At 33.7% G+C, this 12,944-nt stretch overlaps 1 protein-coding gene across 1 annotated transcript; it reads left to right on the top strand.

Moving 5' to 3' along the window:
• Positions 1–2,118: 2,118 nt before the first annotated feature.
• Positions 2,119–7,717, top strand: LOC149411819 (uncharacterized). The gene is made up of 2 exons (XM_089646249.1): positions 2,119–2,209; positions 7,067–7,717. The coding sequence occupies exons 1-2, from the start codon at positions 2,192–2,194 to the stop codon at positions 7,715–7,717; spliced, it is 669 nt and encodes a 222-aa protein (XP_089502375.1). The 5' UTR covers positions 2,119–2,191.
• Positions 7,718–12,944: the final 5,227 nt, after the last annotated feature.

The raw sequence follows: 12,944 nt of genomic DNA, 5'->3' as shown, positions 1-12,944 counted from the left end.
GGCGTTTGGTCTTCTGTGCCTTTTATCTTAAAGAAATAGCTTGAATTTATGATATACAATATGAAAAATGTTAGAAATCAATAAATTAAAAAAGATTGAAGGTTATGGTAATACTAATAAATCTAAACGAAACATGAAACAGAACAAGACTCGAGTGGGAATCGAACCCAGGGGTTAACGGGCCAACGCTTCTAACCACTCGGTCATCGATACCTAATTGTTTTAAAAAGTCATCTTTGTCGATCTCATATTTCAAATTCAGAATTAAAAATATCATCAACTAATTTTCCCCATAAATCGATATGTTTTTCCAAGACACTATCTACGTCACAAATAAAAATCTTTGGAATCTTACACATTTTTATTTTCACCCTCATGTATTCAATGTAATATGTGGAACTCGTTTGATTGTACCACCTTTTCCGAGATCTAGAATAAACAAGATAAAAAAAATATGTCCCAATCATTTGTTTTCAGTGTTGCCTGTTTAGAATAGATCTTTTCAAGAAAGATTTGCTACTGGGCTAATACCGGTGCCAGCCAATTTTAATATTACCAAAGGTTAATTAGTCAAATCAATCGTGGAGCCACGCTACGCGAGCATTCTTCCAATTATGCAATAGGTATTATCATAAACCCATTGATGAAAGGAATGTTACAGAAATAATTCAACCCGAAATAAAGTTTTCGGTCGAGAGCTTTAACACAAAATTAAATCTAAGCCGATGATAAAAAATCTAATCTTTAAATAAATAATGTTGGAATCAGAACCTAAACGTAAAGACACATTGAACCCACGTACATTAAGACATCTGGACAACTTACAATCCAGACATTTTCTATGAAAATGGATGCTTTAGAACAGGGGTGCTCAAACGGTCGATCGCGAGTGCTTTTTGAGTCGATTTCGAGAAAAAATTTCCCATTTTTCATGCCTTCTTTTTTATTATTTATTTGTAGCTTGTAGCAGACTGAGTTACTGAACGGAGTGTTCTGGAACAGCTGGAAAATTTTGTATTCTCAATGTTTGGGTCAACTTACTTGTGCGAGTCTGCATTTTCTGAAATGAAGATAATTAAGTCAAAATATCACAATCGACTAACTGACGAACATTATGTCATCGTGCTTGCTATTAGCACTCGGTAATTACGTACCATCGTATGAAAAGTATGCTGAGGACATGCAGTGCCACGTTTCAACATCCAAAGTCATTATTTAGTTAAGTTTAGAAACTAGAACTCCTTTGTTTTTTGCAAGAACCAATAAACTTGCAATTTAGAATAAATATAAGTTTTTTCATTGACTTTTTAGTGCAGATCTCCACCTACCTTGATTAAAAAAATACGTATTGCGAACTAATTTCTGTCGTTCCTCCAAATTCTATGTGGATTCGTGGCCATGCAATTATGCAACGTCCCTATATATAAACTTATACCTGCGCCACGATACACCCTACGTACATATACGACAATCCTGCATCACACATACTTGCAGCCTCTCAGAGTCGATCGATCGGAATCTAATAATATTGAGATAGATCGCCAGCAGTTCAAGTTTGAGCACCCCTGCTTTAGAAGCACACTTGTCACGGGCAATGCAGTTGCACGCTCATCACGCAACGTGTCCAGATCGGCGTGGGACCAATTCAAGTTTGGGGGATGATTATCACGCCTTCAAAGCGCGTATTCAGTTTGTTTCTAGATCTCACTTAAGTGGCGCTGTTGATTTAACCTGAAAAGATTAAGCTGATTAAACCTATAGATGATATAGACCTTGAGGAAGATTATTTTTCTATGTGGAGTTAATGTAAAAAAAACTATGTAACCATATAAACACAACAAAACCTTTCTTTAAATATCATCTTTCCAAACCTCCCCCAAGTAAATCTAGACTAACGCTAAATAAATTACATTTCATTTATGTAATATCAACAAGTAGGTACCCACTTCTGTTCTGGATAAAATTAAAACTCGCCAATTCTTTCACCGTCGGAAGCGAAATAATTCGTCGCTGCATTTGCCTTGCAATTTGAACGGTGAAAGATTTAAGGCACAATTATGATCCAAACTATAAAAGAGAAAGAATTCCGACAAGAAGTATCATTCCAGTTCTAGTTTCCTTTCAATCGACTGCTTTTTCAGAGCAGCTTAGTGAGTTCTTAACAAAGTTTGGACCTTCCATTCCATACAAAATGAATACCATTAGCTTTGTAAGTGTCCAAAATTCTACGCTATTTTCAAAAGTGAAAGTGACCTTTTTTTTTAAATTACGTAAAACAATCGACTCCTTTGTAATCCAAAAAAAAATAATGCTAACCATACTAAAAAACGTGTGCTACAGATATTGGGTTTTAGTTTTTTTTTTAGTTTTCTACGCCTACTAAGCACACTAACGAGACCTCGAAAAAATGTCAAAAATATCACACAAAAAATTTTTGGTTGTGTGTCTGTGTGTAACTCTGGTTCAAACATAGAATAATGATGAAAACTAGAAGTGCCTTCTATACAAATTTAAATGGACAAAATGTTCCATTTAGCCAAATAGCCCAGCTCTCTGTCTCACCCACTAAAAACACACACACAACTTGCCCACAAGGTACTCCTTGTATTATTCGTAAATCTATGGGATTAATAAATTCTAAAACTCAGATTTTGAATTTAATTTAATTTTCAAAGTTGATACTAATTGAAATAAACGAAGAAAAACAATATTTAATAAAATAATGTTTTTTATAAAAGATTTCTTTTGTAAACATTTATTTATTAATTAGATTACCCACCTATATATATAATTTTTATACAAGTAAATTTAAAAATGTATTTCTTTCGTTTAAATTTCTTAAAATCTTGAAACGTCAAGGGTCTGGGCTTTTTCATTTTCAAAACAATGTTATTTGCTAACATAATAACTCGTTAATTCACGGGTCTACAATATTTCTACAGGATTAAAATGTTATATACATTTAGGATATAGAAAATAATAATACTTGTCTTGTAAAATTAATATGTTATAGGTAGTTAGATACTTTATCGTTTGTCTGAATCAGAAATGGGTTATTTTTAAATTGTGATAATTTTCTTAATTTATAAAGATAATTATGTATCTACAATACGGTTTTGAAAATGTTAACTGTATTCTTAAGCTTAATTAGGAAATGTCCAAGGAAATAAAATACATTTTCTGATGACATTTATAAATTTTAATTTTATTAAAATTGTAGTTTTGGAATAACTTTATCTATATTTAAATTGTAAATCCATTTTTCGCGATTGTAAATTGTTTGTGCACGGAAAAAATCTATTTAAATAATTACTGTCAAAAAACAATAAAACTGAAGGTCAACCGTCAACCAATAACTTTTCTTCAACTCACATACAGGATTTTCCAATAAGAGGTGTTATTTTGATATTAAAATCGTAAAAGATCAATGGATCAGTTGAAAGTAAATGTTGTCCAGATCAATACCATCCAATTCCACCCATAAATAATTATTAATCATCTCTCGATAGCGCAATCCATTCACCGTAACTGTCGCTCCAGCCTCATTTTCGAAAAAGTAAGGTCCAATGACTCCGCCGGACCATAAACCGCACCAAACAGTAACACGTTAAGAATAGAGAGGCTTTTCAACAATAACTCTTGAGTTTTCCGAGCCCCAGATGCGACAATTTTGCTTGTTGACGAAGCCACCGAGGTGGAAATGGGCCTCATCACTCAAGATAATTTGCATTTGATTCACTCAAGTGAATTTTTATAATTTTAATGCATTGTTGAAGCGTGTATCGTTCCATTTTTATTAATTGCGTAGTTTCTACTTGTCAAATGTCAAAAAATGACAGCTTCAAAAGTAACATCTACTGAAATAGCGGGCTATTCAAAATAACACCTCTTATTGGAAAACCCTGTATAAGTTCATTTTAAAATTAGCTTACTGAGAATGCTTAAGTTGGTATTAATTACCCGCGAAAATTAAGGAATTTAAACAGTTGAGAAAAGATTTAAGACAATTTAAATAATTTTCTGTTAAAATGTAACATTATAGGTAGGTACCAACTTTATAGCTTGTCTGAATTATTCTTAATACAAACAGTTCCAGTTTTTGAAATGACACTAAACAAAATTTTAGTTCGTTGTACGTGAATAATTTCACGCAGAAATAACGCGCATCGTAGAAATTATTACAACAGTGTGAAGTTAATTATTTGAAGTTAAACGCGGCAAAACGTCACAATTCATGTTGTCTCAATGTTGCTAACGTATAGTTGCAATCGTAGATTTTTTTTTAGTTTTTAAAAGAATGACAATTATGCCCGGGTTACGAATATCTCCTACTATCACCATAGCAAGCGGGAAATGCTGCTTATGTCGTGATGTAGAGGTATTGAACTCTCGACGCCTGGGTGAGACCCAAACGCGATGCCAACTCAGCCAATGACCTGACCAAATGTTAAAATAGTAATCATTATTCTAACGGGGTATGTTGTGAGGCTGGAAGAAGTGGGAAGGGGGAGGAGATGGAGGAGAGGAAGGTGGAGGAGTATCTGGCTATTCAGATCTGGTCACGAAGTGTATCTTCCAATCTGGAACGTGCCTCAAGTTGCACCATATATATTATTTCAAATTAATAAATTGTGAAAATATTTACTTGATTTGAACCCGCGACCTCCGGATTGCTAGTCGAGAGCCTCACCCCTTGACCATGGCAGCCGTGATGGTTAGAACCGAAATAAAATATGTGACACCTCACGTAAGATCTCTTATCCGTATTGTCTACTGATATTAACTAATAATCATAATTAATTCTCCGAATAATTTATTATAAGCTTACCCAATAGTGCTTCATCAACGCAAGCTGCATCTCAGAACTGCACTCAAACGAGTCACGCAGGTTTCAATAACATAAAATTTGGCGTCTTCATTTCCACCAATCTTTCGTAAAATCTGAAATTATGATAAAAAAGAAACTCCTTTGTCCACTCACAAGTCACTAATTTGATATCGTAGTTCGATACCATTAAATAAATTTAATATTTACTTAGCAATTAGCGTATTTTACAAAGTGCACGATGTACTGCTTAAAACTTTAAAAATCTCTAATTAAATAAATTTTGCTTGGGGATGCTGAAACGAGAACGTCACAAAGAAGCAATAATTATTACTTTCTTGAAACTTTCGAAGCTTTAAGTTTCGGAGTTTTCCCTGGGAGAATCTTCCTTTAAAAGTGTACGCCGGGAAATAATTTAATGAATAGATAAACGAGGTTATTAAATTTTGTAATGTGGTTAAAGTCTGCGCTTTTAATTATGGTCAAACCACTTTTCAAGTTACAAGAAGAAAAATAAATATTGCTAATTTATTAAGGATCTCCTCAAATTATTTGTAATTACATTAAAAACGGGACTGCAGGCCGTTTTAAAACTTTTATTTAATTTGTAATAACATCGGAACACGTGGCCATGCACCTGCTTTTGTCTTGATAATGTATTTTTATGAATACGTGTTCCGACATCATGATAATAAAATAGTACCTTGCTAAAAGTTTATCAGGAAACCTATCAATTCATTATTTAAAGTCTTGCAATCCCATTTTTAATCGGATTACGAATAATTTGAATAGATTCTTAATAAATCAGTAATACTCAACACATATCATGTGTTTTAACACCAAATCATTAATTGTACTACTTGTTTTCATAAGAAAACTTTTATTATCTCAAACTACTTTTATGAAATTTTCAAATCATATCTTTCTATTAATAAGCATCAAACATAAATTCATTAAATAAAACAAGCGCTTTGGTTTTAATCACTAATTTATTTCAACTTATTTACCGACCGGTTTCATTTGGCTCAAGCTAATTTTAAGCGTTTATATTTTGTCACTTATTTAATTATTTTCAACTTAATTTACACATTACCACGAAAACAGGAAATAGCGTCTATAAAAAATAATGTGAAAAGATTTTTGCAGAGTCGAAAAATATGTTTCAACCATTTCTCAGAAACATTATCCATCTCAAGAGATTATTTTCCCAGAAATTCGTAACCATAAAACAATCAAGATAACTTTATAACGTGGGTTGAATTCAGGGAACGAAAAAAACCTATTGTAAGATAAACTAAGACATCTGTTTTTTTTTCTCAAAGCGTTTTTTCCTTAAAAAGGTATAATTTCGTTCAATTATTTTCATAACATACCTTCTCGTATTATTCCGCAGATCGACGTTTTCAATTTAAGTTTATTGTTTATTTATAGAAATTCGAATAACCTGACTTATTCATTTTGGTAAAAATTGTATTGTCTTAACGTTTACTAGGATATCTTTTTTCATCCCAAAATGATTTTATATTCAACAAACTTGTTTCAATTAATTAAAGTGTTGATCCAGCATTATTTAAATCATTTTTATAATTATAATGATTTTAATTTTTCAATAATTTTCCCTTCGCGCACGCGTTGCCCTATCAACCGTTTCTCTTCCACACATGATGCTCCATTAGTGAGAAAAATCCTTTTCCATACCTACTGTGTGCATCTTCATATTATTCTAGTGTAAAATGATCCCATATCCTATATCCCGTTTCTACCTTAAAATCTTTCCTTCAACACATCAAGCTTTGGAAAATGCTGAGATAGCAGGAATGTGACCAATGCAATTCGAAAGATCCGAATCGCATTTGCAAAGAAAGAAGAAATACCCAAAACGCATCGAGCACGCCTAATTATGAAAAAATCATTAATATTGATAGAGATGGCGGGGCTCTTGGTATCTGATACTTGACGGCTATACGAAAACTAAACGACGAGAAGCAAATTAATTTAACCAATTATTATACTGTAATACCACATCAAGAGTAATATGGTATCATTTCTACACACATAAACACATCTGTCCTCATGATGGGAACTGTAGCGCTGTCCGAAACCTTGGCTAAAGAAGGAGGAAGCGCAATACCCCAAAAACAAATCACGATAATTCGTCAAAATCATTACTTATAAAATACTCATGTAAGTATGAAAATCTTGTTTTCCCTCAACTAATTGTATGTATGTTTTCCCTTTCAGTTGGCGTTCTTCTTCATAGGCGCTCACGCCATGCCTTCTGGCTCTGATGCCTCTCAGTGGCAGCCAGTCGACCAAGGAACTCAACAGCAGCAACTTTATTACCAGCAAGACCAAAGCCCGCAAGCTTCTCATTATGATGAAGGAGGTTCAGACTTCTCTTCTTCAGGCTATGGAGGATCCAGTTTCGGAGGAGGAGATCATGGCTTTGGAGGTTCTGGCTTTGGAGGAGGAGGCGAAAGCTCTGGATGGGAACACCAAAGCTCGATCCCAGTCAGCCACCATACTGAAGTCATCAAACCCCACATTGTACCAGTTTACAAGAACGTACAAGTCCCAATTCATAAGCCAGTCCACATTAATGTTGCGCATCCGATCTTGGTACCAGTCCCTCGTCCATACCCAATCCATGTCCCAGTTCACAAACCAGTTGCTGTTCCAGTCATCAAAGAGATCTCCATCCCAATTGAGAAGGTTATTCCTTACCCAGTAGAGAAGTCTGTACCTTATCCAGTTGAAAAGAGGGTTCCCTACAAAGTAGAGAAACATATCAAGGTCAATATTGACAAGCCATACCCAGTACATATCCCATACATCAAGGTCATCTATCATTCTGCCAAAGGAGGTCATGGAGGAGGTTGGGGAGGACATTAAATTATAACGCCTATAATATTCTTAATCATTGAGTCATGTTGAGTGAATGTGTTCTGTTTTCATGCAACTTCTTCTTTTCTGTTTTTGTTTTAACTTGATTCCATCATTTTATTGTTATGAGTTTCCTAACTGTTCTTTTAAAATTGCAATAGACTTGAAGAAGTTGCATGTTTTATTCGTATGTATCGATTTGTGAAAGTGTTTCGTTTTTTGTTTGTTTCTTATTAGTTCACCTGTTTATCTGTGATCGACTTGATTTATTTGTCTGTTTATTATAAATCTTCTATTCTCTTTTTTCTCCCTCTTTTTGTAAGGCAGTCTGATAGATCCATGTCATTTATTTCGTTTCGATTCGATCTAGGCCCAAGTTAACTTTCTATTGCCATTTTCTCTTCTTATTTATATATGAACGATTACGAAATTTGTGTTATGTAAAAATATCGTTTTTGTTATTGTTGAATTAGTTTGTATTTTTGTACGTTGTTAATAAATGTGTTGTTGTTTTCAATTGTTGGTTTTAATAACTGCTTTCTACTGTTTGTTGTTTGCCATTCAAAACATTATGTTACCTTTGATAATAGTGCAACAATGAATCATTCAAAAGAATATGATGCAAAGGTAATATTATCTTCGTAATAATTTTAAAGTATTATTACTCCATCACGATTCATATTTGTGAAGAATTATATATGGGAAAGTAGAGTACAATGCATTATTTAACGATCATAAACAAGCATAAATGATCGACGCGATCTAAAGTAAATTATTCGTCCCATTTCACACGGCTGCTAGTGTCAAGAATGTCAAATAAGATCCGGGATGTATATAAATTTTCTCCTCAATTATTATTTTGATTTGTTGCTTGTGCAAATTATAAATTTTGAAAGGATTCAAAGATGTTTTATTATTTTATTTGGTTTCTTGCCTAGCTGGGCAAGTACAGAATATATCTAATGAACCATCGAAAATTATAAGCTAAAACTGATAAGCTAAATATAAAACATTATTAGTATAGTATGTTACAACAACACAATATCAAATAGAAACTAAAACAATACTATACGACAAATCGGTCGGTGGCCGAGTTGACATCGCGTTTGGGTCCCACCTAGGCGTAGTATCTTCAATTCCTCAGCTGGCTAAGTCCTCCATCACAACACAAGCAACATTTTCCGCTAACTGTGGTGGTAGTAGGAGATTTTCAAATATTGTCAGGGTATTCGTAAGCCGGGAATGTTTGTCTTTCTTTAAAAAAAAAAAAATAAATAAAAAAAATAAAATAATCAATACAACTACATTACCCACGCTAGTTATTTGTTTGCTATTATTTGTAGGATTCAACAAAGTGCTGGTATAGATAGATTGTGGAGTCAATAAATATATCAATAGTACCCCCAAACTTGTTGTTCAGATCATGCATCCTATTGGTTAGAGAGTATGAAAAATTAGGAAAATATTTTTAAAGTAATATTGTTTGTAGGCGTTAAATTAATATATTTGTACACCACAGTTGTTAAGTGTATTTACTTTCCAAATGACATCTGATGTTGTCCCATTCGAGCGTATAATAGATTTATTAGCTAACTATATAATAGCTGCACAATTCATTGGAGACAGGCGCAGATGAGCTATGAGAGGACTTAGATTTGAATGGCATAATTATAGATATTTTTTCTCTGGCAAGTATACCTAACACCTATTAAGGCAATTGTGGAGAAATTATACTATTTTTAGGTTGGTTTTCACTACCGCAAGTAAGCCTTAGACGATAAAACAACTAAAAGCACGTAAACGTGTTTCGCATCTGGAAAAATGGAGAAAAAAAACGTAATTCAGAAGTAATGTTTTTATAACGTTTAGAATGCTTATGATTGATTATATTGGTTTTGTATTTAGAAAAATGAACCAAACTTTCACCAAAACAGTACCGACACAAACAGACGTTGTTGTGCTTACTAAAGATGAAGGTCACGTGAAATATCAGTATAACTAATCATACAAATGTGTCTTGGCACACAGTTAAAATTGTCTTCATTAGCATTAATACATCATTTAACTAAAACCAACTAACTAATCGGAATAAGGACGGACCGACAAAAAACTTCTTGCGCACACACTTCTTGCCTCATTCACATATATAAAAAACTCTGGCACACACTTCTTGCCTCATTCACATATATAAAAAAACTCTGGCACACACTTCTTGCCTCATTCACATACATAAAAAAATTCTGGCACACACTTCTTACCTCATTCACATTTATAAAAAACTCTGGCACACACTTCTTGCCTCATTCACATTTATAAAAAACTCTGGCACACACTTCTTGTCTCACTCACATATATAAATCGTCTAATACATACTTTTCTGTTATTTTGATTCTTGACATGACCTGACTCAAGTAGCTGATTCACTTGATCGTGTCATGTCTTGCTCGGGCGTCCCCAATTTCTTCTAGCATTCACATTTGCGTCGTATATTCTCCTTACCCTCCTTTTTTGTTCATTCGATCTACATGCCCAAACCATTTGAGTGTCCCCTTCCTAATCTTATTCATCACGCTTACATCAGCGATGCATTCTATGCAGTTCTCCACATTTTTCACATGATCAAACATGGTTTTACCATACTTACGTCTCAGGGATTTAATTTCGGCATCGTTTCATACATACCATTCTCTTAGTCTGACACTTGACATGACCTGACGCAAGTATTTGATTTACTTGAACGTGTCATATCTGCCTCGAGTCTACCATTTACTTACACCACCAATTTCTTGATTCATTCGCTCTACGTACATAACCATCTAAGCTACCCTTTCTTAATCTTATTCAACACACGTTTCACCACACATACGCCTCAGGGATTTCATTTCTGCATCGTCTCATGCATACTATTATCTTAGTTTGACTCTTGACATGACCTCACTCAAACATTTGATTTACTTGATCGTGCTCACTTTCACTGTCGCTTCATATTTTCTCCTCACACCAATTTCTTTATTCATTCCTCTACGTACCCAACCCATCTAAGCGACCCTTTATTAATCTTATTCATCACACTTGACGGCCTCAATGATTGAATGATTATAATCTTTGCCTACAAATCCGGAGGTCGCAGATTCGAATCCTGGCTTGTGGAAGTAAATAATTTATTAATATTAAATAACATGCAGCATACTTGCGGCACGTTCCAGAGTTAAAAATATTTTAAAAGATCATTATTCAGAATTTGAACGCTGCTTGAAATAGTTTTAGTCATGTTTGGTGACGAAATCTGAAAAGCCAGGTTCTCTACATTCCCTAAGCATCATCGTTGGGATCAGTTGGATCTCATAAATAAAAAACGATCTCTTTAAAAAAATTATTATAAGCAATAATTTGTCGCCTGAAATATCAATACAAATTCAAAACATCTTCCGAGTAAAAATTTAATAAGCCGTAATTGTTCATTGAAGTACTAGTACATATTGAATTATTTGGCGTGTTGGAAATAAGCCGACGTAGCGCAGAGCTCCAAAGCGTCTGACCGGACATCAGAAGGTGCGGGTTCAATTCCCCTCGGCGGCATTTATCAGGCAACTATTTTATTTATTGAAGACAATATTAGTGATTTCTAAACGAAAATCTGAAACAGAAAAATCAGAAAAGGAAACGGTCACATCTGGGACTCGAACCCAGGACCCTCTTTAAGACAAGGGTCCTGGGTTCGAGTCCCAGATGTGACCGTTTCCTTTTCTGATTTTTCTGTTTCAGATTTTCGTTTAGAAATCACTAATATTGTCTTTAATATTTAAATATTTCAATTTGAGGTTTTTACTCAAAAAAGTCATTCCGAAAAATAAATTTTATTTATTGCTTATAATAATTTGTTTTCCTTTGTGCTATTCATAAAACCTTGTCTTATAAACATTAGTTTATCATTAAAAAAATAATAATCTCTTTTTACCTCGGGAAAGTCATTTGCTTATGATTCAGTCTACTTAGGAAATCACAATCGCACGTTTCAATGGTTCTATATCCCAATTATGCATAGACATATGAATATTAGTAGACCTGCCCTAAGTGATTAAAAGCGTATTATTCCCCACTCCCCATACCGGTTCCATTGGAGCCGGCTGGGCTCGCGTATGGCTTCCCGTGAATCTTGAGAATGTGACGTCATCATTCTTGTTCGAACTAGCGTCGAGCTATGGTCGAGGCATTTTATGAAATAACACGGCAAAATAGTTGCTTGTGATATGAAAACTTGTAAAAATAGATGTGAAAAAGAGAATAAACCCAATTGTCGTATTACATTCCATATGTAAGCATCATTTTAAGCTTATTCACGTCGTATAATATGAATCAGTTGTAGAAACATATACTATCACATCGAGCCAACATTGGTCGAATGTAGCGATTCTCAAGTGTGCGCATCGTTGTTACTGGGAAGTAAATTATGAACACTTATAAAAGTGTCTTAACTAAATACGTAAGCAAAATATTCGACTCTGAAAATAGAAGAAATTTTTTTTTGCCGAATTTGGACTTCGCAAATTTGTTCATAACGTGGCGAGTAATTTGCGCTCCCATGTAAAAATGTCTATTCATTCAAAAGCAGATTTTACTTTTAAGAACTAAATGGTGATATTATAATGCGAGATGCCTATATACTGTCAGATTGATTTATTGACGAATCACAGTCAGCTTAACCCCCTTCGTTCTTCAACAGTTGATTTTACCCCTCACCTTTAATTTCTAGTCTATATATTCATATGTCTGTGCAATTATGTAATTGCTCGACTGGAAATGATTCAAAATTTTACTGTCAATTAAAAACATATCATCAATTCACTTTTTATATTTTATCTTTCCTGTTATAAACCGGATATTAAATATGTAGGTATGCAATTTGACCTTTACAATTGATTACTAACTTTCGAAGTACTTAATTCACTCAAAAAGAATCAATCTCACCAACAAAACAAAAAACAGTCGGTCGTAAATCGCAAACATTCACTGTCAACTATTTATTACTTTGGTTGTTAAGTTGTGTGGGAAATTCATTGCTTCTAGGTCAAAGTCGTCAGTCGTTTATGCAAGATTTCATATATAATGATTATGTGTAAAAATAGCAAACAAAGCATCAAAAAAGAATTAGTATGAAAAACAAAACAAAGGTATAAGTATTATGTAGAAGAAGTATTACGATATTTTTTGTAAATAATAGAGAAACAAAACTTCT

This window comes from Hesperophylax consimilis, chromosome 24 (genome assembly GCF_061612785.1).
Source record: "Hesperophylax consimilis isolate HC1 chromosome 24, BYU_Hcon_1.0, whole genome shotgun sequence".
NCBI classification, from domain to species: domain Eukaryota; kingdom Metazoa; phylum Arthropoda; class Insecta; order Trichoptera; family Limnephilidae; genus Hesperophylax; species Hesperophylax consimilis.
Note: the sequence above shows the minus strand (reverse complement) of the source record. Positions and strands in the feature narration are given on the sequence as shown.